The following is a 26849-nucleotide window of genomic DNA, read 5'->3' as shown; positions in this document are numbered from 1 at the left end:
CCAGGGACACCCACAACCACCACTAAAACAAGTGAGAACTTCTGGCCTCTAACAGGAGGAGTTATTAGGCAGTCAGTGCACTTTTGAGTCCTGAACTCAGAGCAGAAATTCATGGGACTAGCGGGACTAGAAAAATAAGGAACTAGGGTCAGAATAAGATCAGTCAGAGCAGCACAGTCAGAGTGACAGGGCGCTCAAATGGAACCTTAGGCAGCAGAAGGAGCGGGGTTGTCATGGGAATAAAGTCCTATCTATAGCCAAAAGGTTGAAGGGATGCATATCTTTAGAATACCAACAGGAGGAGAAGCTAATTCTCAGACTCCTGTTCTGAACCAAAACTCTCAAGGCAGGCTTAATGTGGTCCATGGACACAGTGATGTTTGACAACAGTAGGGACAAGTGGAAAAAAAACCTTCGTAGAGGGAAAGCTTCCTCAAGGTAGGCCAGCAGGGCTCCACTGTTCAAATCTTGTATGAATTCACAAAAAATATGAAAAATACAAGAGCAAAGAAATATTAATGGAATTCAGCAGAAGCAACAGATGGCAGATTTAGATTTCAAGAATTGCAGATAAGAAATTGTTAGTGCACAGGGCACAGTTATGAATGAACTGTTTACCAAATAAAAAAGAGACAAATACAAAGTAAGACATCAGGGAAACAGAATGTGAATATATCGATAATCACATAAATTGGTAAATTTAAAAAAATTGGTAAGTTTGAAAAATAAATTAATAAGCTATATTATTTATAAGACACATGAAAGCATAGGACCAAAATAAATAAATTAATTAAAGCATAGGACCTTCAGATTTAAAAGGAATAGAAAAAAGATATATGAAGCAAATATTAATCAAGAGAAAGTTGATACTGCAATATTTATTCCAGAAAAAAATATATTAGTGGTAGAGCTGGTCATAACATAAAGATATGTTTTAATTTACCAGGAAGGTAAATCAATTTTAAATATGTACGCATCTGATTAAATGGTCTCAACAGAGTTAAAATTGACTGAACAACATGTAAAATTAGAGATAGAAATTTTAAACAACCCTGACTAAGAGACATTTATAAATGTCTGCATCCAGAGTTAGGATACACATTCTTCTTAGGTAGGCATAGAACATTTATACCACAGTTCCAGTTTTAGGTCACAAAGCAACTCAAAAAATTTCAAATAATGGGTATTATACAACTATATTCTTTAACCACAATACAATTAAGTTTGAAGGTAAAAGTAAAAATACAAAATAAAAAGTTTCCAAGTATTCAGGAATTAAAAACCAATCTTTTAAATAATCTACGAGTCAAAACATGTCATAACAGAAATGCTTAAATACCTATATATATAAAAGGCTAATATGCAAACTGTCTCCTCAGGAGTTCTACCAGGAGACTGGGAGTTTGATCACTTGCTATGACGTGTGCTGACCACCAGGGGGCAGCACAGAATGAAGGAAGGGCCTGGCGGGCAGCCAGCAAAGGAAGGCCCTGATCTGCCCCGATAGCCCGCCAGGCCTAGGGATCCTACCTGTGCACAAATTTCATGCACTGGGCCTCTAGTTTAGAATAAAATGATGAAAACATTACATATCAAAACTTGTGAGATAAAATGAAAGTAAAGCTTTAAGGGAAATCTATAGCCTTAAGTACTTAAATAAGAAAACAAAAAAATGACTTGAAAAGTAATGAGTTAAGTATCAAACTTATGAATTTAGAAAAAGGACTGCAAGATAAAGTAGTAAACTAGAAGAAAAGAGATAATATAAATGTTGGCAGAATTCAGGGAAAAAGAAAACAAAAACAATAGAAAGATCAAAGGCAAAACTTGTTCTTTGAGAAGTCCGAAAACCTAGATAAACATCTAGTGAAGTTAAACAATCCTATATAATAAAAGGCTAATATGCAAATATACCAAACAGTGGACAACCAAACAACCAGTTGCTATGACGTGCGCTGACCACGAGGGGACGCGCGCAGAACATGGTGGGCGTCGGCAGCGGCAGGATGGAGGAGCAGGTGAGCAGGGAGTGCCAGACCAAGGCGGGGTGCCAATCGATGTCATCGAGGTGAGCATCTGGTAGTTACTGTAAATTCTTTGCTCCCACGTGCCGTGGTCCCACCCAACGCTTGCACCTGCTGCCAGCGCTGGCCCTGCTCACACCGCTGGTGGTGGTGGAGTCGCCACTCATACCTGCTGCCAGTGCCAGGCACCAGCCCCAACCGCTTGGCGCCATCAGTGGGTGCGAGCGGCAGCTGCCAGCCCCGATCACCCCTCAGGGCTTCTCCACCTCCCCCTGCTCCTGAGGGGTGATCAGGGCAGCAGCCGCCACTTGCACCTGCTAATGGAACGAGCCCCACTTGCACCTGCTGCTGGCGCCAGGTCCAATCACTACGCGCCATCAGCGGGTGTAAGTGGAGCTGGCTCCGTCAGTGCATGGGAGCAGCAGTGGCGGGAGCACAGCTGCTGGCAGACAGGGGACCAGGAACGCAGTGGGAGGGGCTGGGCAGGGGTGTGGAGGATGGGCTGAGCCCGCCCCTGTGCCCACCACAGCCTCATGGTCCACAGTTCCTTTCAAGGTGCATGAATTCATGCACTGGGCCCCTAGTTAATATTATAAAAGAGAAAGAGGACATAACAGTTATACCTGAAATGTAAAAATTAAAAATATAATAAAAAGAGAAAAAAGAAACAATAGCTTTATGACAAAAAATTTGAAAATTTAGATGAAAGAGATAAATTCTTTAAAAATATAGCTTACCAAAACATAATCTAAAAGATATAACTGAATAATCTTATAGTTATTAGAGACATCAAAGTAGTAGTAAAAAAAATATTTCCACAAAGAAACAATTTACAGGCAAATTCTACCAAAAATTTGAGGAACACATCATTTCTATGAAACATGAACTCCTCCAAAATAAAAGGAGGTTACATTCATCAACTCTTTCCATGAAACTAGAATAACTTTATTACCAAAAACAAAGTACAAGAAAGGAAAATTATAGTCATTTTACAACAACTGAATAGGCAAAGTTGAGCAAATATTAATTAGCAAGGTTTCTTTCATATTGCTGTTTAGAGAGTAAACCTTAACAACCAGTCTGGAAAACAATTTAGCATAATCTTATAAAGTTGACTATTCCCATTCCCATGACAGAGCAATTCTACAAACAGAAGAAATTATTGCCCACACTAGAGGCCTGGTGCACGAAATTCATGCACAGAGCGGGTGTGTGTCCCTCAGCCCAGCCTGCACCCTCTCCAATCTGGGACCCCTCTCACAATCCAGGACTGCTGGCTCCCAACTGCTTGCCTGCCTGCCTTCCAGATTGCCCCTAACAGCTTCTGCCTGCCAGCCTGATCACCCCCTAACCACTCCCCTGCCAGCCAGATTGATGCCTAACTGCTCCCCTGCCAGCCTGTTTGCCCCTAACCACCCTCCCCTGCAGGCCTGGTCGCCCCCAACTTCCCTCCTCTGCTGGCCTGGTCACCCACAATTGCCCTCCCTTGCAGGCCTGATCCCTCCCAACTGCCCTCCCCTGCTGGCCTGATCACTCACAATTGCCCTCCCTTGCAGGCCTGGGTCCTCCCAACTGCCCTCCCCTGCTGGCCATCTTGTGGCGGCCATCTTGTGTCCACATGGGGGCAGCCATCTTGAGTGTTGGAGTGATGGTCAATTTGCATATTACTGTTTTATTAGATAGGATTACCAGGGGACATCTATACGTGTTAGAATATGTACATAGAACTACTTGTTGTAGCAAGACAAAAAACAAAAACAAAACTAGAAACAACCCAAGCATTCATCTATATGAAAATGGATAAATTTTGACACACACACAGTGATGTGCTACACAGCAGTGAAAATGAATTAACTACAGAAACTTGTAATACGATGCATGAACCTTATTAACATGATACTGAGAAAGAAAAGCAAGCCCACTGTGACAAATGTTTTTATAAAGTTCAAAAACAAGCCAATATAAATAATGTATTTTTGCACTAATGATATATGCTAAAAATTTTTAATTAAAAAATAAAATTTAAATAAAAAATAAAGGAATGATAAACACAAAACTTGGGATGAGCATAAAAGGAGGAACACATAGTAGACATGTCTCTGAATTATTAATAATGTGAGTTAACAGTTATTGATTATCCTAACATATAAAAACCCTGGGTCCACAACAACTGGGAGGCTCGACCAACCGGAAGTCAGTCCTGCAGTCAGTGCTCGGTTGCAGTGGCGACCCAGTGCTGACTGCTATGGCTGCAGGCACAGTGATCCAGCACTGACTGCTGAGGGGGCTGGGAATTAGGCCCATAGAGAGGCCTGAAGAGAGAAGCAGGGTCTGAGAGTTTGATCAGCATTTGCCTCTCTCTTTAGCTCCGGGCCTGGTCAGCAGCCACGCCTCCATTTCTCTCCAGGCCTCCACCAGGGCTGCTGATCAGGCCCACCTTTCTGATCAGGCCCCATTAATAGGCCCAGAGACACTGATTGGCATAGAAACTGACCAATCAGAACCAAATCTGGGTCAACTGTGAAGAGCCAATGGTTGCCTAGGAGGCGAAGCTTTTGATGTTGACTGGCATAGAAACCGACCAATCAGAACCAAATTGGCCGGCAGAGGAGGGCAGTTGGGAGCGAGATCAGGCCAGCAGGGGAGGAAAATTAGGGGTGATGAGGCAGGCAGAGGCAGTTAGGGGTGATCAGGCCAGCAGGGAAGGGCAGTTGGGGGCGACCAGGCCGGCAGTGGAGGGCAGTTGGGGGCCATCAGGCCAACAGGGGAGGGCAGTTGGGGGTGAGATCAGGCCAGTAGGGGAGGGCAATTGGAGGTGAGAACAGGCTGACGGTGAGATCAGGCTGGCAGTGGAGGGCACTTGGGGGCAAGATCAGACCAGCAGGGGAGCAGTTATGTGTTAATCAAACTGGCAGGGGAGTGGTTAGGGGGTGATCAGGCTGGCAGGCAGGCGAGCAGTTAGGAGCCAGCAGTCCCGGATTGTGAAAGGGATGTCCAACTGCCAGTTTGGGCCCAATCCCTGCAGTCAGACATCTCCTGAGGGGTCCCAGATTGGAGAGGATGCAGGCTGGGCTGAGGGACACTCCCCCCAGTGCACAAATTTTCTGCACCAGGCCTCTAGTCTATACTAATAAAAGGCTAATATGCTAATTAGACTGGGAGATCTTCCAGACAAAGCCATGGTGGCAGGGCTGAGGCAGAGGCAGTTTGTGGCAATCAGACCAGGAGGGGAGGGCAGTTGGGGGTGAACAGGCCAGCAGAGGGGACAGTTTGGTGTGAGCAGGCTGGGAGGGGGACAGTTGGGGACAAGCAGGCCGGCAGGCAGAGTGGTTGGGGGTGATCAGGCAGGCAGGCGAGCGGTTAGGAGCCAGTGGTCCCAGATTGCGAGAGGGATGTCCCAGATTGGAGAGGGTGCAGGCTGGGCTGAGGGATCTCTCCCCCACCCCCCTGCCCATGCACGAATTTCATGCACCAGGCCACTAGTATTATATAAACATACATAATAGGAAAAGAACAAGATACTCTGTCCTGGGACACATTTATTCAAATTTTAACAAACACAGCTCTACTGAGAGAACATCAGCTTTCAGAACACACCCACCCATCAGGCGAGAGATGAGAAAAGAAAAAAAAATGAAGATTCTGGAGGTCCATTAAAATAACAAGCATATCCTAAAATAATTATTTCCAAACAAAATTTCACAGCTATCCACATTCTCTCCAAAACTTCCCTTATCTTTTTAAAAAAATATGTTTTTATTGATTTCAGAGAGGAAGTGAGGAGAGCTAAAAACATCAATGATAAGAGAGAATCATTGATCGGCTGCCTCCTGTATGGCCCTCACTGGGGATGGAGCCCACAACCTGAGCATATACCCTTAACTGGAATCAAACCCGGGACCCTTCAGTACTCAGGCTGATGCTCTATCCACTGAGCCAAACCAGCTAGGGCAAAACTTCCCTTATCTTTTTTTTTTTTTTTTTAATTTTTTACAGAGAGGAAGGGAGAGAGATAGAGAGTTAGAAACATCGATGAGAGAGAAACATCGATCAGCTGCCTTCCGCACACCCCCCACTGGAGATGTGCCTGCAACCAAGGTACATGCCCTTGACCGGAATCGAACCCAGGACCCCTCAGTCCGCAGGCCGACGCTCTATCCACTGAGCCAAACCGATTTCGGCAACTTCCCTTATCTTAATGTACTTCAATTATCTGGAATCCTATCCTAATAAAACAGTAATATGCAAATTGACCTTCACTCCAACACACAAGATGGCTGCCCCCATGTGGACACAAGATGGCCACCACAAGATGGCCAGCAGGGGAGGGCAGTTGGGAGGGACCAGGCCTGCAAGGGAGGGCAGTTGTGGGCAATCAGGTCAGAAGGGGAGGACAGTTGGGAGGGACCAGGCCTGCAAGGGAGGGCAGTTGGGGGCAATCAAGCCTGCAGAGGAGGGCAGTTTGGGGTGACCAGGCCTGCAGGGGAGGGCAGTTAGGGGCAAACAGGCTGGCAGGGGAGCAGGTAGGCATCAATCAGGCTGGCAAGGGAGTGGTTAGGGGGTGATCAGGCTGGCAGGCAGAAGCGGTTAGGGGCAATCAGGAAGGCAGGCAGGAGAGCAGTTGGGAGCCAGCAGTCCTGCTCTTTCTAGTATTTATTAATCAGGCAATAAATTAATGTTTTATATCTTCTCACAATGAAGCCAACTTTATTCCACTTCATCATTTCTGCCATAAGCATATATTATGCTCTGTGAAATTGAGATACTCAATGTGGACCAGCAGACTGCATAATAAGTCCATGCTATTTTTTTGAGAGAAAAAAGATTCAGATGAGTATCCTTTGCTGAAAAAATAACTGTTAATAACTATAAAAAGAAACAGTTCACATTTTAATTCCATGAAAGATATATTCTAAATGTGAATAAAAATCATTTGATAAAGTTCAAATATAAAAGCAATCTGTACTAATAAAAGCCTAGGTGGCCCTCGCATGACGCCCTCACATCGTCACAAGATGGTCACCCCCACATCATCACAAGATGGCTGCCCCCACGTTTTCACAAGATGGCTGCCACAAGAAGGCCACCACAGATGGCTGCCACAAGATGGCTGGCAGGGGAGGGCAGTTGGGGGCCATTGGGCTGGCAGGGGAAGGTAGTTGGGGGTGATCTGGCTGGTAGGGGAGCAGTTAGGTATCAATCAGGCTGGCAGGGGAGTGGTTAGGGGGCAATCAGGCAGGCAGGCTAGCGGTTAGGAGCCAGCAGTCCCAGATTGTGAGAGGGATCCCCAATTGGAGAGGGTTCAGGCTGGGCTGAGGGACACCCCTCATGCACAAATTTCATGCACTGGGCCTCTAATCTATACATATAAAAGCCTAAGCTACTGTTACAACTGAACGGCTGGAACAACGGGTCAACCAGTCGCTATGACGCGCACTGATCACCAGGGGCAAACATTCAATGCAGGAGCTGTCCCCTGGTGGTCAGTGCACTCCCATAGCCAACCTCCCACAGCTGGCCAACCTCCTGCAGCCCCTTCCCCTGGCCGGCCCCCCAATAGGCCTTGATCACTAGTCAGGCTGAGGGACCCCACCCATGCACACATTCGTGCACCGGGCCTCTAGTAAATGAATAAAACATCACTAATTCTCTTCATTACAGTAGAGCGTGAGACTGGTAAATTATGGCCAAACTAGGGGCAGATGCCTGTTTTTGTAAATAAAGTTTTATTGTAACACTCGTTTTCATCTCTATGGCTGCTTTGGTGCTATGATGGCAGAGTTGAATATTTGTGATTGAGACTATCTGGCCTGCAGAGCCAAAAATACTTACCATCTGGCCTTCAACAGAGAAGTTTGTGGACTCCTGTACTAGACAATCCAACAATAGGGTTTGTGTAAAAAGTGTAATTTACTTTTCTATAATAAAAAGTGGCTAAATATATAATTATCACCAATTTGTAACAGCATAAATATGCTAGGAACTTTGCTTTACCGTGAAGGTTTTCTTTCTTCAACAAAGAATTGAGTTGGTTCATAGAGTTGAAGATGAGAATGGACTCTACACATGCTCTGTATCGCCCTGAGTGCTCAGTGCCGATGTTCAGTCCCAGGCTTTGAACTCCTTGGCCAGTCTCTATCCCGTCCAGGAGTGGAAGCTCATGAGGAAGAAAACTGGTAACTATGCTGTGAAGAGTCGGCTCCTTAGAATCCGGATCTAGTAACCAGCACGCCACCTGAAAGAATAGCAATCAGGATGTTTTCTCGATTGATTCTTTTCAAAGACATTTCTGCACACTTAAGTTAAAAGGGGAAAAAGAAAGCTCATTTTCACTTAATACTTATTCAGAGGTCTTCCCAGGAAAGGAGAAAAAAAGAATAATAGTACTCATTTTTGGTACCAATAAGAGCAGTGATCTTCAAAAAAGGAAAACACTTTTTCCATTACTGCAATGTTCCTGCTGACCTAGTTCTTAAGTAGGCTTAAACCCAGTGCCTCTCAGCTAGCTGAAACCATGTTTCTGAAAAAGCAGATGGGCTTTTCTCCACTGAGGCTGATGTTGGCTAAGCTACTATAATAAAGATGGGCCTATAAAGTTTCAGGTTTATTTCATTCTCTCTTAACAACAGAAGAAGTGAGGCATAAATGTTATATCACTGAAGTCCAAATCCATTGTTTTGGAAAGCCTTTGGCTTTCCCCTCAGGATGAAGGCCTGTTACCAGGACCATCCAATTGGTCATTTGATTGCTATTTTTAGTTTCCCAATGAGACTAGAAGACCTGTAGTTGCTAACACTAGATCTAGCAGATCAAAACTGGATTTAGAAAAAGGAGATCTAGGCCCTGTTCGTAATTCTAACAATTACTATATGGCTCAATTACTTCTTTTGTAGGTTAAGAATGTAGGTGTTTTTTTTTTGTTTTTTGGGGGGGGGGGAGGTTGAGATATTGTGAATTATAAAAAATATATAAATATCATCTTTGTCCCCAGTCTCCATATCTAGCACAGAGCTTCCAGTAACCTTGGAATTTCCAAAGTGGTAAGAAATATACTAGTAAAGATGTCTTTTGTTAAGTCAATAAGGTGACTTTTGGAATGCTCCTAATTCACCTAACGATGGAGATTGGAAGGGGCTGGAGACTGAACTGATCACCAAGGGGCAATGCTTTCATCAAACATGCCTAAGTAATGAATCCTCCTTTAAAAACACAAAAGGAGAGGGTATGGAGAGCCTCCAGGCTGGTGAATGAATGGAATGGCAGCTCCAGGCCCCTGCTCACATACCACACCCACATATCTCTTCATCGGGTTATTGCTTTGTATCCTTTAATATCCTTTGTAATAAACTGGTTTCCTGAGTTCTGTGAGCTGCTCTAGCAAATTAATTAATCCAAAGGAGGGGGTAGTGAGAACCTCTATTTATAGATGGTTGGTCAGAAGCACAGGTAAACAACCTGGGACTGTGGCTGGAGTCCAAAGGGGTGGCAGGGCATTTTGTGGGACAGACGATCTGACACAGTGTCAGAATTCAGTGGAATTGGATACTCAGCTGGTATCCAAAGAATTGTTAGAGGTATGGGGAAACCTCCCCCAACCACTTTAGAAATTTGTGACCAGAACCCTTTTAGGAGGTACTAAATAAGATAATCTATTGTAAAAGCTGGCAAATGTTTCTTATAAAAGTGAGATTTCATAAATTAATAGTTTATATTCTTACATAAAAAGTGTTTTGATCTATAAAACCAATTATATCAAGTCATTTATGCAAAAGGTGCTACATAAATCTGTGATGCTACTATAGTTTTAATAAGCTCAAATTACCCATATTCTCATTTTGGATTCTAGAACATCAAAATTATGTGACCATCTTTTATATCCAGTAGAGGTCAGTTTAGAAACTACATGGCATTTGGGGGAGTGGGGGTGGAGGGAGGTGGAAAACAGTAAAGGAGGCAGGGGTAAATGGTAACAAGAGGAGACTTGACTTAGGGTGATGAATACACAATACAATATCCAGATGATGTCAAAAAGAATTGTACACCTGAAACCTATATAATTTTATTCATCAATGTCACCCTAATAAATTCAATAGAAAAAAAAAAAGAAACTACACGGCATTTATCACATGTAAACCAAGCCTGGCTTGAAGTATAGAAAAGGATAGTATCTTTAGTTTATATATTACTGCCTGCCGCAGTCTTTTCGCAGCAAGGGTTCAGGAATCTGGAGAAGGGGCTGCACATAAATGGATTGAGAGACTAGACAAGAAATATAAATTTGGGAGGCATAGGGGAGCTGGGGGAGGCTCCACTTTCTAGTGAAGTGGGCTCTCCAAATCTTTGGACCCACGGCTTTTTATTACCACACTAGAGGCCCAGTGCACAAAATTCGTGCACGGGGGTGTGTGTCCCTCAGCCCAGCCTACACCCTCTCCAATCTGGGACATCCCTCTCACAATCCAGGACTGCTGGCTCCCAACTGCTCGCCTGCCTGCCTTCCTGATTGCCCCTAACCGCTTCTGCCTGCCAGCCTCATCACCACCTAACCACTCCCCTGCCAGCTTGATTGATGCCTAACTGCTCCCCTGCAGGCCTGGTCACCCCCAACTGCTCTCCCCTGCAGGCCTGGTCCCACCCAACTGCTCTCCCCTGCAGTCTTGGGTCCCCCCCAACTGCCCTTCCCTGCAGACCTGGTCGCCCCCAACTTCCCTCCTCTGCCAGCCTGGTCACCCCTAACTGCCCTCCCCTGCAGGCTTGGTCGCCCCCAACTGCCCTCCCTTGCAGGCCTGGTCCCTTTCAACTGCCCTCCCCTGCTGGCCATCTTGTAGTGGCCATCTTGTGTCCACATGGGGGCAGCATCTTGTGTGTTGGAGTTATGGTCAATTTGCATATTACTCTTTTATTAGATAGGACTAGAGGCCCAGTGCATGAATTTGTGCATGGGTGGGGTCTGGCCGACCTGGCCCCAGTCAGCAGATCGGGGCCAAGCCTATAGGGAGGAGGAGATGGCAGGAGGTTGGCCAGCGGACCTGCCCCAATCGAGGCCCCGATCAGGGCCAGGCCAGCTGGGGGGAGGGGCCACGGGCAATTGGCTGCGATTGGGGTGGGGTGGCCAATTGGGGGTGGGGCTGGCCATGGGGAGGGGCTGTGGGCAGTGAGCCAGCTTGCCTCACCCCCCAAATGGGGCTGGGGGAGGAGCCATGGGAGGTTGACTGGCCAACCCCATACCCGATTGGTGTAGGGGGGTTTGATTGGGGATGGAGCTGGCTGGGGCAAGGGGCTGTGGCCAATGGGATGGTGGGGGCCCATCTGGGGTGGGGCTGGCTAGGGGGAAGGGCTGCAGGAGGTTGGCTGGCCAGCTCTGCCCCCTATTGGGGTAAGGGGGGGGTGATCGGAGTGGGGCTGGCTGGGGGGGAGGGGCTGCGGGCTGATCAGGGTGGTGGGGGCCCATCTGGGGTGGGGCCGGCCAGGTGGGAGGGGCGTGGGAGGTTGGCCGGCCTGCCCCACCCTTTATTGATATCAATAAAGGGTGGGGCAGGCCGATCAGGAGCTGGGCTGGCTGGGGGAGGGGCTGCAGGAGGTTGGCTGGCTGGCCCCATCCCCCAATCAGACAAGTTAGCTGGCCCCAGTGGGCATCATATCAACCAGTCATTCAGGCATTCCAGTCACTGGCTTTTTATATATATATAGATTTTTCCCTTTAGCAAAGCAGATATACATATCAAAGGTAAGGTCCGGTAAACAATAAAGGACCATGAGGTTGGGGGAACTGCCCTCAACTGTCTGGAAACAGGCAATAATATGCAGATCTTCAGCCCTGCTGAAGGTGTCCATCAGCCTTCTGACGAACTTCTCACATTTTATTATGCTAATTACTGTACTTAGCCTCCAGCAACTGCCTTTGCCAAAAAACCTTAAGAAACTAAAAATTATTGTATTATTAATTATATTGATAATTACAACCAAGCACAGTAAGTCCTCACTTAACATTGTCCATAGGATCTGTAACTTTAAGAAAAACAACACATAAAAAAACAATATATTACCACAGGATAATCAATATAAACCACAGGTAAGTTCCTTCAATGTTGAATGATAACTGTTATTTGAGGACATGCTGCAGTATCATATCTCAACTCAAAATTAATATTCCACAAGCCTCAGGCATTCGCTACCCACTGTGGGAAAAGATATCCCTTTGAGGGCTATGATATTGTAAATAAATGTCTTCCAAAAATGCATCATAGTGATAAGTGTTTATTACAATAACGTAAGTTACCCTTTTCTTAAAAACTCAGTCATCACTATGAAGAGTATACCATACTTTGCTATTATGTAGAAAAATTCTCAAGGGGCTAGTAAGGTTATTTGTCCCTATGCTCAATGGCCCCTAACTACTCTCCTCGTGGATATCTTACACACTTCTATTTCCTGCCTCTATTCTCATGTATATTTGAAACATTCTGCTATCATATATCTAAAATCTGACAGTTCTCCTTTCATTTCTAATTTACGATAGACAGAAAACTTAGAACATACTACCAAAATAAAATTTTAACATATCATGAGGAAAGATATGAACTTAAGTGCTTGGAATTTGTGACATCTCTGTTTTTATCTACACTGAGGCATTCGGTACATAATATTCTGTTCTAGGTGAACGAGGTTACTGGATAAAGGAGTGACAACTCCATAAAACTCAAGTGCACAGTTAGAGGTAAATAAACACCAAGTCATTTAAAAATTAACACTAAACTTAAAAAAATTATGGATATAAAAATTAAATAAGACATAGAACCTTAGGATCTTCATAACTTTGTTCCAGGGAGATTCCACAAGACAAAAGAAGAATTTTATAGGTCTGGATGAAGTCATAGATGATAACAGAACGTTCTTTATCTGATTCCTTTGGAAAGCAGGATTTAAGGTGGCACATTCTGTCTTTCACAGTCAGGTTTGGATCCAGAGGTGGTGGGGCCAAACTGGCACTAATTTCTTAAAAGAAAAAAAAAAAGTCTTAAGAAGAAAACCACATGCATTCACATGAAACAGCAATCTATAATGCAAAGGCTGAAAAAGACTCGAAGTCTAGTTCCATGTAACCAATAATTCAACATGACCCCATGAAAGTCATGTTGGCTATGCAGATGAAGTGCTTCATAATCTAAAAAATTACAGTATAGCCTGGCCGGAGTGGCTCAGTTGGCTGAGCATTGTCCTGTGCACTGAAGGGCCGCCAGTTTGATTCCCAGTCAGGGCACATGTTTGGGTTGTGGGTTTGATACCCGGTCCAAGTGAGAGCAGAAGCCAACGGATAGATGTTTCTCTCTCACATTGGTGTTTCTCTCTCACATAGATGTTTCTCTCTCTCTCTCTCTCTCTTCTGTCACTTTCCCTCCTTCCCTCGCTCCCTCCCTCTCTCCTTTCTTCTCTAGCATGTTCTTGGGTGAGGATTAAAAATAAATAAAAATTAATTAATTAAAAATTATGGTTTAGACTAGGTGATTTATAATGCTCTATTTATTTAGATGGGAGAAAATTCTAAATATCAAGATTAATTTTTTTTAAATTGTAGCTTGAGTAACTACTCATTCTAACATATTTTCCTGCAAAACAACTGAAAATATTTCATGCTTACTCAGAAACAAACATTATATGGCATCCTTTAAAATGTTCCCTCATTAATTTTGAACCAGTCCAGCAATGATAATCACAACCATAATCCAGAATATATCTTTTCAATTCCAAAGACTTCTCTAAGACTGTTCGATTCAACTACTGTAGATGTCTTGCTCATCACTGCCTCGAGATGCACTCCAGACCCAGTCAAAAGGCTGAAAGAAGTCTGAAAAGAAACTGCTATGATCCAATCATCAAAAGCAAACCCTAAGGTGTCGAGGGAGTCCCTGATGCTCCACTACCCCCAAGTATTAATCGTCCCATGTGACAAGCAGAGGGGAGTTAGGGTGGTGTTTCTAAAAACATTCATTCTAATTAATATATGAAATAATGTACACACTAGCCACTATCTAAAAAAATTTTTTTAATCCTAAAAATAAATTCTAGGTAAATATCAGGAAATTATTCTCAACAAACAAGTCACTACCTGATAGAGGCTACATTAAAATTATATGGTAACTTTCCAACTAATGATTACTTACCAGAATGCTTTTGTTCCTTCTGCAATGAAATATAATAGGCATCTCTTCCACCCCAGCATACTGCCAGTCCAGTCACCAAGATGTCATCACAACCTTTCACAGGAAATCCATCAAATCTAATAGGAGTTTCCTGAGGGGAGCTAACTAAGTAAATAAAAGGTGAAACAGTTAAAAACCTCTAAAAATAACACCATTAAACTGAACATTAAAACGATAATAAAAATAAATATTTGACAGGCAAAATTTCCAGATTCCTAAAGCATTTTTGGATAGTCATTTTAGGTATATGTAAAATCTTTGTAGGCTTACTATCAAGTTATTAAGTTATTATTAAGATAACTGTCACTAAGAAAAATCTACCAAAGATTTCGTAAAATAGATCTATAATAATGACTAAAATGAGTAAATTTTTTAAAAGCTCTTGAATTTTTAATGTCTATAACTCAAACAGAAATAAAGAGCACTTGCACACTACATAAATTCTGTAGTGAACTCAGCAATTCTTAACACTAAGGAACTCCAGAGCCCTGGCTGGTTTGGCTCGGTGGATACAGTGTTGGCCTTTGGATCGAAGGGTCCCAGGTTCGATTATGGTCAAGGGCACATGCCTGGGTTGCAGGCTCGACCCCCAAAAGGGGGCGTGCAGGAGGCAGCCCATCAATGATTCTCTCTCATCATTGATGTTTCTATCCCCCTCTCCCTCTCTCTCTGAAATCAATAAAAATATTTTTTTAAAAAAAGAAAAGAAAGGAAACTCCAGAAAAATCAAGGTTCTTACTTCCTAGTGAAAAATTAGGTCTGATTTCATGTTGGGAGTCAACATTTTTTTAAAAAAAATAAGGCATATCCAATTTTACAAAGACATAGGTCAAAAACCAATCTATTTTATTGACTATTTTATCCCCAATACCCGGAAAATAACTGGTGCACATTTGTTAAATTAAGTAAACATTTTTATCCCTCTAACCTCTAGCACAGAAAATGTGCTCAATTTTATCTGCTAGTCAATACTGAAAGTACATAAAACTTGACATTAACACATGTGTTCCATGAACGGAAGATCAGACAAGTACTCAAATCAAACTTTTATGAACAAATTCATTCATAAATACATAAATTTAAGAAATCTGATTTTTGAGTTCCACAATAGGTTGTCAAGCTGAATACAGCTATTCCCCATGATACAGAACCCTTGCTTTCATGAAGTAAGACAGGAATATACAGGGCATTATTTGACCACAAAGTTCAATACTCTCAAAACTGGGAAGAGCTTCAGGAGGCTTTGGGATCATGACTATCAATGGAGGTACAAGTTCTACTTGAGATAAGTATTGGAAAATGTAGCTAATGTACATTGTGAAAAATACAGTGTCTATCTGCTAGGTATTTTTGTGATTATATAAATAAATAAGGACATTATAGTTTAATAGAAAATAATTCATGAGCACTGATGATAACTAAAAACCATCATGTTATATATACAATTAAGATATGATAAAAGTGACCATATTCAAAATATATATCTTAATTTTTACAATCTTATATTCTAATATTTCTATATATTATACTAGAGGCGTGGTGAATGAATTCATGCACCAGTGGGGTCCCATGGCCTGGCCTGCAGGATCAGGCTGAAACCAGCTCTCCAACATCCCCCGAGGGGTTCCGAATTGCGAGAAGGTGCAAGCCAGGCCAACGGACCCCACCGGTGCATGATCAGGGCTGGGGAGAGACACGGGAGGTTGGCCAGCCAGGGAGGGACTGCAGGAGGGCTCCCAGGCATGTCCGGCCCATCTCGCTCAGTCCCAATTGGCTGGACCCCAGCAGCAAGCTAACCTACCAGTAGGAGCGTCTGCCCCCTGGTGGTCAGTGCACGTCATAGAGACTGGTCAACCAGTTGACTGTCTGCCCCCTGGTGGTCAGTGCACATCACAGCGAGTGGTTGAGAGGCCTTAGCATACATTAGCATGCTTTGGTTGAACAGCCAACGGTACGACCAGACACTTAGCATATTAGGCTTTTATTACATAGGATAATAACATGTAATATATATTATATATTATACATATATATACATGCAATTTTTTAAAGAAAATTTTGTGTTTAATGGTAAAGCTTAGCAGACACTAGCACAAGGCATGGCCTGGAGTTGAAGTAGCAGGGACCTCCATGAAGCCTCACAAAGTGAAAATGACGAGGAAGGCAACCATCAAAGAGAGCCCATGGCCTCAGAAAGGGCACTGGCCAAATGGCATAGAAGAGCTGATGTTTGAGAGATGGACATCCCCAATGATCAAGCTACCAAACATGGTTCTAATACACACTCCTGAACCAACCACACCAATTGTGGTGGCCCCTGAAGAAATAAGCTTGACAACTGGGTCAATGTCCCAGGAGACAACACTGATCTGGAACTCCTGACAGGTGACCTCGGGTTGGGAGCTGCTGTAAGAAGGATGTTTAGATTAGAACACTGGCCTACTTTGGAAGAGACAGACACAGGCCTAATCATCCAGGTACAACAGTGGATCGGAGCCAGAGGAATGAAAAGTGCCTTGGTGGCCTACATTTTTTTTCAGTCTCCCAGCTTGAGCTCTTGGTTTCAGTGTTCAGCTCTCCCACCCACATGTCCTGGGGTCAACCACCTCTTGTACTGAACAATAAGGCTATTCTATGTGTAAACCAGGGGTGGGGAACCTTTTTTGGGCCAACAGCCTTTTGGATATTTATATCATTCAAGGGCCATACAAAATTATCAACGTAAAAATTAGCCTGCTATATTTGGTCAGATATTTAATTAACTCACCCCTAATGCCTTGGCAGGGCCAGATAAAATGATTTCTCAAGCCTTATACGGCCCACAGGCCAGACATTCTCCACCCCTGGTGTAAACCCACATAAGAGAAACTTATTAAACTTTGAATAAATTTATTACATTTAATATCCAATACTGAAAAATCTCAATCCCATCTCAGCCTATTTTACATATAAATGTGGAAAAAAAATCAATTCTTACCTTGCTTAAACCTACCACCAATAGTTGCACTTGTAGATGTCAAATTACTGATCTTTTCACAAGCCAGTGAGATGGAAAATCGCTTTTTGCACTGCCACTCCTTAATGAATGTTTGAAAGAGAGTTTGGTCACTTGCTACATCAATTATGGCCAAGCTTTCTGCACTGCCTGAGGTTGGAGTTAACTGCAATCCATCCTGTGATAACTGCAGTGAAAAACTTGTGTCTCTAATGGGGCTGTCATCTTTTACATCATTTCTACTCTCTGGACTTAAATCATGGTTAATATCTGAAGGTGAGCCAAGTAAATAATTTTCACCAAGTTCTAAAACACTATTATTTTTCTGAAGTTTTCCAGAAGATGTTCCAAGAATACCTGGAAATGACAACTTAGCAGCAGATGCTGGAATGGGTGTAGGAGGAATGAGTCCATTATCGTCAACTATACCGATTTCTTTACAAGGCAAGAGCGATGGGGTGTCACCATGAACAGCATTGTTCTCTAGTATCTCAATCTTGCTTTTAACTTCAATATTAGGGAAGAATGAAATTCCCTGCACTTGATTTGGCTCCAAATTTAAAACCACTTCTTGTTTGTCATTTAACTCTGTATTTTTTCCTTTTAAACTAGATGAGTTTATAGTGGTTAGTTTTAGCTTTTCATTTTCTAGAGGACTGGATACTCTATCTAAAATCCTTTGCAGTCCTGGACTTAAATCAAACGATGCTCCTGACCATATGAATGAATTATTTTGCCTTATTTCAGTTAATTTGGATTTTTGAGACTTTTCATCTTTATCTCCTTCAGTTACTTCTCTTTGGGGATAATCATTACCAACTGGATCACTTAATTCTAATGCCCCCAAAGATACTGCAGCATTATGTTTATCTTGGACAGGAAATACATCTACATTGTCCAAAGCTTCCACCATCTGAGCAGAATCCATTTCTGAAAATATAATAGACTCATCACTGAAACAAGTCAACTGCTGCCGATGATCTTGTTTCTCATCCACATTTGATTTCATTGGGTCCTCTGGTTGCAGACGCCGAGAGTCACTGAAATGGTCTGACATTACTTCAGAAGGCAGGGGCTCCTTCCCTCTGACGTCAGGGGGTTGCTCTTTTATTAGGTAGTCTTCACTGAAACTGTCAAAGAGTAAACTATCACTCAAATTCAAACTTGTTTCGGGAACTGGCCGACATTCTACTTCTATACCAGTGGAAGTTCTCTTTTGAGATGTAACTGGTTTCATAGCTTCTTGTGTTTGATAACTTTCAAGGAAACTATTTAACTGGGAGTCGGTAACAGAAAGTTCATTTGCTTTCAAACAAGGGCCATTTTCCTTCGGTAATATTGGTGAATGAAAAAGTGGGCTTTCTGGGGTCAGGATATTAACCCCATGTGAACCAGCACTTTGTTTTATAGCATCTACAGTCTTAGGTTCCAAATGGTCTATATTTCTCACTCCTGGAGAATGTTGTTCACCAGAGAAGGCAATGTGAATCTCATTCTGAACAGAGCTTGAAATCCGTTTGTTTAGGCTCTTCTGCGTTGTGTCTCTTGCCAGGTTGGTGTCCTTTGCTCCCTGTTTGGCATTTTCAGTTGCCATCTGTTGTATAATTTTCTCTGACTGAGTATCCAGGTAGAAACTATCTTCAAAATCACAAGGAACTAATCCTAAGTCAGAAACACCATTATTTTTAGTTTCTTTTGCTGCATAAGCATCTGTTTCTTCTTGTATTCTAGAGGTATTTAGAAAATTCTCCTGCTGGCCTCCAGATTTACCAAATGCTCCAGCTGGTAGATGTACTCCACTGGGCATCTCAGTGCTGCTTATATTATCTCCGGATACCTGAAGATTATTTGATTTCTTTTCCTCAGCATTAAAATTTATACTTTTACATTTGATAATAGCATTTGAATCTCTATTCATATAATTACTGATTGTATCACAAGCTATTTGCTTCTCCAGTATTCTTTTCTGTTTGGTATAAATGTTTGTCTGTTTATCAGACTGCTTCTCCAGGGACTGGTTAATTGGATTGGTATCATGGTGTTTAACACAAACATTTTGGTTTTTTGAATCAGTCTGTATTATCACTTTGTCTATTTTTTCTGACTCAACAGGAGCTAATCCTCTTCTATTTTCACTAACCATAGTAGTGGCTTGACAAGTCTCCTTTTTACTCTGGGATCCTGTGATAAAATGTTCTACAAGAATATCATTAGTTATTGTTTTGTTCCCTGAACAATTTTGTTCTGTTTGTGATGGGAACGATTCTTTGTTATGTTTTCCCTCAGCACATAAAGATGCATGTTTAGCAAGCGGCCCTGGACTCCTAAATTCCACATTCTTCTCATCTGAGGTAAATGAATCTTCACAATGAACAAGATTAGGCTGTTTTTGAAAATCAATTTTACGCATCCCCGTGTCTTTCACAGGGCTACTGTCTCTGGATCGTTTGAGATGCTTACAATGTTTCCAAGATTGAACGGTTGTGTTCATCTTTTCTAGACTGAAATTCAAAGCTTCTTTTTTTGTTTTCTCAGATGAGACAGTCTGAACGACTTTTTTAGTGCTTGTTTCTCCCTCATTCAAAGAGGTTTCTAGCTTCTCTTTACTTACATTCAAATAAGCCCGTTTTCTTCCTCTGGAAATTGAATGTACCCGACGTTCTTGCTTCCCATTCTGAAACTGATAATAAGAGGAATTTTTATGCTCTCTACCTTTACCTAAATCTTGCACTGTATTTGGTGATTTCTTAACAGAAGAATCACCAAGTATTGTGTTACTTTTTTTCTTTGCTGTTAATCTTTCACAAGACCTCTTAGTTTGGAGTATAAATTTATGCTCCTTTTCTTCTGACTCACTGCTGGTCAATGAGTATGTATCAGAATTTAAAGGGGAATGTGGATTCCATTGCACTCCCATTTCAATTAAGTCCTGCTGCAGAATCATTTTGGCTTCTTCCACAATAAGAGCTGCTGCTTCCCTTTCAGTTAAGCCTTTTTTACCAGTCACCCAAATAGTTCGCATATTCCGACGTTCTTCAACGGCTTCCTCTTCCTCATCCACTGCCTTTCGGGCGCTAGTGAGGGAATAGGAAGAGAAATAAATTAATGCATTGATTCATTCATACAACAAATATTTATTAAGCATCAGCTGTCCTACGAATGGAAAAAACAGCACTGCCCAGCCGGTGTGATTCAGTAGTTGAGTGTCAAGTTATGAACCACAAGGTCACAGTTCAATTCCCAGTCAGGGCACATGTCCCAGTTGTGGGCTCGATCCCCAGTAGGAGGCATACAGAAGCAGCTGGTAAATAACTCTCTCTCATCATTGATGTTTCTAGCTCTCTCTCCCTCTTTGAAATCAATAAAAATATATTAAAAAAAAAAAGAAATAGCACTGAACAAGAGGGAAATATATATGCTCTCATAGAGCTCACATTCTAGTTGGGGAAATCAGAAAACAAACAAATGTTAAAATATAGTCTATGTCAACTGATAAATAAGAGTTGTGTACAAAAAGGAAACACCAAGGTGGGATGGGTGACACTGCAATTTTTAAATAGCATAACCAGGGAAGGCCTCACTAAGACAGATTCTTTAAATTAAATAAAAAAACTAAAGAAAGTGAGCATCATAAAACTTGCATTGAAAACAAATCCTCCTATATAATACGAACTCTGGACAGAATGTTAAAGGGACTGTGGAGAGACCAAAGAAAGTAGAAACCGGAAAAGAGCTGAGACGAGAAGAAACGAATGGCAGTGGTTAAACTGTCACCCTTCTCCCCGAAGGCAGGCTCCGGTCAGGGCCGTGAAGGTCACTTGGATAAAAACCTGGAGTTTTGATTCAATTAGACAACAGAAATCAATTAGAAGTATAAAAATTGTTAAGGAAGAAGTAAAATATCTCCATGTGTAGATGATATGACTGTATACCTAAAAATCCTAGAGAATCAATGATAGAAGTAACTCAAACAATAAAAGAGTTCAGAAAATAACAGGATAACAATATACAAGAATCAACAGCCTCCATATACTCAAATAATAACCATATAGAAAAGATCACAGATACAAACCAATTAAAACAATAAAGATTAAATGAAAATAAATTTAACAAGAAATGTACAAAACCTTTATGAGGAAGACTTGGAAACTCCTGAAAAGCTGTCTGTGGAAATCTTTTTTTTTTTAAATCCTCACTATCACAATGATACCAAATGCAAAGAAATTACCTACCTGTGGATAGGATGACTCAACATTATAAAGGGGTCAGTTGTAAGTTAAATTTCAATCGAACCCCAATAAACAGATACTTCAAATTTCACATGGGTAAACATGCAAAAGTAGACAGGAAAATATTGAAAAACTGAGAGGGAGGTTGCCCTACCAGACATTAAAACAGGCTTTTCATTAAGAGCACAGTATTGCTGCCCTAGCCGCTTTGGCTCAGTAGATAGAGCATCCCGGGTTTGATTCCGGTCAAGGGCACGTACTTCGTTGCAGGCTCCCAAGCCTGGTTAGGAGCATGCGGGAGGCAAAAAGTCCCAAATCCATAAGAAATATAAGAAAAAGATATAACCAGATAATCTATAAAGATATTTTTAAATGTTTCTCTCACATCAATGTTTCTCTGTCTTTCCCTCTCCCACTCTCTCTAAAATCAATGGGAAAATATCCTCGGGTGAGGATTAAAAAAAAACAAAAAACAGCACAGTATTGTTCATGAATTGACAAAAAGATAGTAAATTTTTAAAAAATCCAGAAATAGACATTATTACATATAGACATTTAGTATATGATGAAGGTGGCATTTCAAATCACTGGGACCAAGACAAACTTTTTTTATAAATGGGAAATTGATAAATCCAGACCACATTACATACAAAATTAACTTCTAAATGTATCAGGAATCTAAATGCAAATTTAAAATACAAGAAAATGTGTGAATTCCTCTTTAATCTCACTGTACAGGAAAGCTTTCCAACTATGACATTCAGAATCAAAAAAGAAAAAAATAGATAAAAATAAGTAAATCAATATAAAAATAATAAAACTCTATGGGTATAACGATGTAACAAAAATCAAAAGACAACTGATAAATTTTGAGAAAATACTTGCAATATTCATATCAAATAAAGGGTTAAGAGCCATATCAATTTTTAAAACATTATTTAAAAAGGAGAGAAAAAAAGACTCAAATCCATAAGAAATATAAGAAAAAGATATAACCACATAACCTATAAAGATATTTTTAAGTGATCCTAAAACATGAAAAGATATGATACTCTCCCCTCATTGATGTTTCTATCTCTCCCTTCCTCTCTGAAATCAATAAAAATATATTTTTTTTAAATATATATATATTGACTTCAGAGAGGAAGGGAGAGGGAGAGAGAGAAACATCGATCAGAGAGAAACATTGATCAGCTGCCTCCTGCACGCCCCCTACTGGGGATAGAGCCTGCAACCCGGACATGTGCCCTTGACCAGAATCAAACCCAGGACCCTTCAGTCTGCAGGCTGACGCTCTATCCACTGAGCAAAACCAGCCAGGGCGCCAAGTCTTTTTTACCCTCTAATTACAAACAGCTCTTCAGTGTTTCTTTTTCATGACCTTGATATTTTTGAAAAGTACTAGTTAATAATTTTGTAGAATGTCTCTCAATTCAGGCTTGTCTGATGTTTGCTTTTGATTAAATTCATGTTAGACGTTTTTGATAAAGAACACCTCAGGAGCAATGTGTCACATGAAAAGGCACATGATCTTGATGTGTCACTAATTTTGATCAATAAAGTTCGGGGCTTTCAGAAGATGCAAACCCATGACAATAACAGCCTTAGGGTAATAAGAAATTATTCTGCCTGGCCTGTGTGGCTTAGTGGTTGAGCATAAACCCATGAACTAAGGAAGTCATCATTTGATTCCCTGTCAGGGAATATGCCTGGGTTGTGGGCTCGATCCCCTATAGGGGCATGCAGGAAGCAGCTGATCAATGTTTCTCTCTCATCGATGTTTCTATCTCTCTCTCCCTCTCCCTTCCTCTCTGAAATCAATAAAAAATACATTTAAAAATAAAATAATTTTTTAAAAAGAAATGATTCTAAAATGTGTTAAACAATATTTTCCAGTTAATTTTTTTAAATGTGTGCTGCCTTCAGATGAGCCCTAGGAAGGGTCTTGTATGATGTATGGCATATGGTTACCACAGAGACATTCCCACATCTAAACTTTTTTACCTCAGGAACTACCAGTACATACACCTAAACAAGAATGTATATATCCAAAGATTCTGTAAAAATCAGAGGCTCCAGAGGAGAACAACACTTTTACAAGGTTTTAAACCATACTCCAAATAGACTTTGGCCAGAGACATTCCCCAAAGTGACAAAATCACATATCAGTTGCTCTTCTGGTCTGGGGTCACAGGATGGCCCCAGCCCCGTAGTTCCACTGAGTACTGCCCTAGTGGGGACTCTACAGTGGCCTGGGTTGTGTTCCTCCGAGGGTTATGGTCTAAAGCTCCAGACAAGTCCATCCTTCAAAATCTAGGCAGAGGTAGCTATGCCCCTACAGCCATGCTGGGTGCAGCGCATGGGGCACCTAGTCCCACAGGAGCCATACCTGGGGGTGGCGGTGGAAGGCAGAGAGCAGAGTCACAATGTGAGGTGGCACTGGAGGGCAGCAAGGCTGCCCTTTGAATATGCCCTATCCCTTCTCATACACACTACAAGTTTCAGAGCCTGTATCAGGCCTAAATGGAGTGTGAGGAAAGAAGTATTGAACTGGAAATGAGACTGATTGCTTTTATAAATTTTGAACAAATTTTTAATACCTGAAAATAAAACTCTTAAACCTATAAGAGCCTAAATATCAATAGGATCTGACTGAGGTTTTATACAAGAGTGAGTTCAAAGAACAGTGGTTGAGAAATTACTTAAGCTATTCCTTGATTATATATATGTTGAGTCCAGACCATCAATAACTTGGTTACCCACATGTACACAATAATCAAGGAATCCTACTCTCACAATTATTTTGAGGGACTAGTGTTCCAAAGAACATTTGGGAGGAGTACATTTTTAAAAATATATATATATTTTTCTTGATCTCAGAGAGGAAGGAAAAGGGATAGATAGATATAAACACCAATGATGAGAGAGAATCATTGATCGGCTGCCTCCTGCACGCCCTTTACTGGGGATTGAGCCAACAACACGGGCATGTGCCCTGACCGAGAATCTAACCGTGACCTCCTTGGTTCATAGGTTGACGCTCAACCACTGAACCACATGGCCGGGCAAGAGGAGTACATTTTAAAGTGCTCTTGCCTAAAGAAAGTCTAATGTGAGCCCTAAATATATATTGAAAATCTAAACCCATCAAAGCACTAAGCATTGGTACCTTACCTTTACTCAATTTTTCTAGGGGAGAATTATGATACTTTCAGAAATGTCTTTTAAGTCATGAAATATTTTAAAAGTATAAAAAAATGAAAAGTAACCCTAAAGGGAATAAAAGTAGCCCTGTTTCCTCCCACTTACACCAACTATGTCATGATATTATCAAAGAGAAAAATATTTTAATACAGAAACTATTATTTACAAATTGACATGATTTTTCATTTAATAATCCTCTGCAGATAGGGGACTCTCTTACCTTTTAAAAGGCACAGCATTTTTCAGAACAGTCTCCACCTCAGCAATATTTGCCCTGGCAAGATCTGCCACAGTAAGAAAGCCAGAAGCATAGAGGAATCTGGCTCGCTGGGCATTGAGTAAGGACACCCGGATAAGATCACACAACTCCCTCTGGATTCCAAATGTAAGGCGCTTCTGAAATTGGGAAAGCAGTAGTTCCATGTTGTGCCAGCCCAGGCGGTTGGAAAACACTGTAATCATCCCTGTAATAGGCATGGAATATTTATAAAATTAAAAATTCTTTACAGATCAATTCTCTATTTCTTTAGATATACTTCTGTTTCACTGTTTCCTTTTTGCCTGGAGAACTGTAAAGTTTAACAGGCCCATGGTGTAAATTAACAGGAGAGGAGATATATGTTAAGGGCCTAGCTAATTAGCCAACAAATGTGCTAAACACATTAAATGTCATCTTACTTATTCTTTTTTTAAAAACTGATTTCAGAGAAAAGGGGAGAGAGAGAGAGAGAGAAAGAAACATTGATTGTTTGCCTTCCATAGGTGCCCAGATTGGACCAGGGATCAAACCCACAATCCAGGTATGTGCCCTGACCAGGAGCTGAACCCACCACCTTTCCGTGTATGGATGATACTTCAACCAACTGAGCCACACCGGCCAGGACAGGCTCATTTATTCTTATTTTTTTTAATTCTTTATTGTTTAAAGTATTACATAGTGTCCATGTCCATTGGTTATGCTTATATGCATGCATACAAGTCCTTTGGTTGATCTCTTACCGCCCCACCCCACCCCCCACCCTACCCTGCTTTCCCTCTGAGGTTTGATGGTCTGTTCAATGCTTCTCTGTCTCTGGATATATTTTTGTTCATCAGTTTGTGTTGTTCATTATAGTCCACAAATAAGTGAGATCATGTGACATTTATCTTTCTCCAACTGGCTTATTTTGCTTAGCATAATGCTCTCCATGTCCACCCATGCTGTTGTGAATGGTAAGAGTTCTTTCTTTTTTATTTTTTTATATTTTTTATTTTTTTTATTTTTTTTATTTTTTACAGAGAGGAAGAGAGAGGGACAGAGAGTTAGAAACATCGATGAGAGAGAAACATCGATCAGCTGCCTCTTGCACACCCCCTACCGGGGATGCGCCCGCAACCAAGGCACATGCCCTTGACCGGAATCGAACCCGGGACCCTTGAGTCCGCAGGCCGACGCTCTATCCACTGAGCCAAACCGGCTCCGGCATTCTTTCTTTTTTACAGCAGCGTAGTATTCCATTGTGTTTATGTACCAAAGTTTTTTAATCTACTCATTTCCTGATGGGCACTTAGGTTGTTTCCAAATCTTAGCTATTGTAAATTGTGCTGCTATGAACATATGGGTGCATATATCCTTTCTGACTGGTGTTTCTGATTTTTTGGCATATATTCCTAGAAGTGGGATTACTGGGTCAAATGGGTGTTCCATTTTTAATTTTTTGAGGAAACTCCATACTGTTTTCCATAGTGGCTGTGCCTCATTTATTCTTAATCATGTACTTGACATTTGAAAAAAACTAAGGCAGAGCACATAACCACAAAACAAAAAGCCCTCACCCTAGTTCATTCCTCTCTTTCAATCTCTCTTTTTTTCCTTTCTTTTTTTAAGGAAGAGAGAACCCTTAAAAATAGGTAAGGGACTCTTTCCACCTAGAGGAAAATAAGAAAGCCGATTTAAATATTCAAGGGCTGCGAGCACTTTGAAAAGTGAATCTCCCATTGATATTTTCTTCAAAAAGAGGTTGCCCAATTCAATAGCTAGACACTCTTGAAATAAAGAGGCCAGAGCAGCCAAGTGCCAAGTCATTAAAAAAATCACTTCCCTCTGAGAACACTAACCCTAGAGGCACCCTGAGACATTTGCTGCCAGTACGTTGAAGGGTGAGTCTCTCCTTCCTTACTACCTCCCACCCCATCTTTCCCTCAGTATCCTTTCATA

General features: G+C 41.6%; 1 protein-coding gene across 1 annotated transcript in view; it reads right to left on the bottom strand.

Moving 5' to 3' along the window:
* The window catches only part of POLQ (DNA polymerase theta), a 109189-nt gene that overhangs the window by 33654 nt on the left and 48686 nt on the right, over positions 1-26849 (bottom strand). The window contains exons 15-19 of the mRNA XM_054711786.1: positions 24873-25116; positions 17202-20293; positions 14186-14329; positions 12823-13019; positions 8019-8259 (exon numbers count right to left, since the gene is read on the bottom strand). Of these exons, the coding sequence (XP_054567761.1) occupies positions 8019-8259; positions 12823-13019; positions 14186-14329; positions 17202-20293; positions 24873-25116 (3918 nt within the window). The remainder of the gene's footprint in view (positions 1-8018; positions 8260-12822; positions 13020-14185; positions 14330-17201; positions 20294-24872; positions 25117-26849) is intronic.

The sequence above is a fragment of the Eptesicus fuscus genome, chromosome 3 (assembly GCF_027574615.1).
Source record: "Eptesicus fuscus isolate TK198812 chromosome 3, DD_ASM_mEF_20220401, whole genome shotgun sequence".
NCBI classification, from domain to species: Eukaryota; Metazoa; Chordata; class Mammalia; order Chiroptera; family Vespertilionidae; genus Eptesicus; species Eptesicus fuscus.
This window is presented reverse-complemented; position numbering and strand designations above follow the sequence as displayed.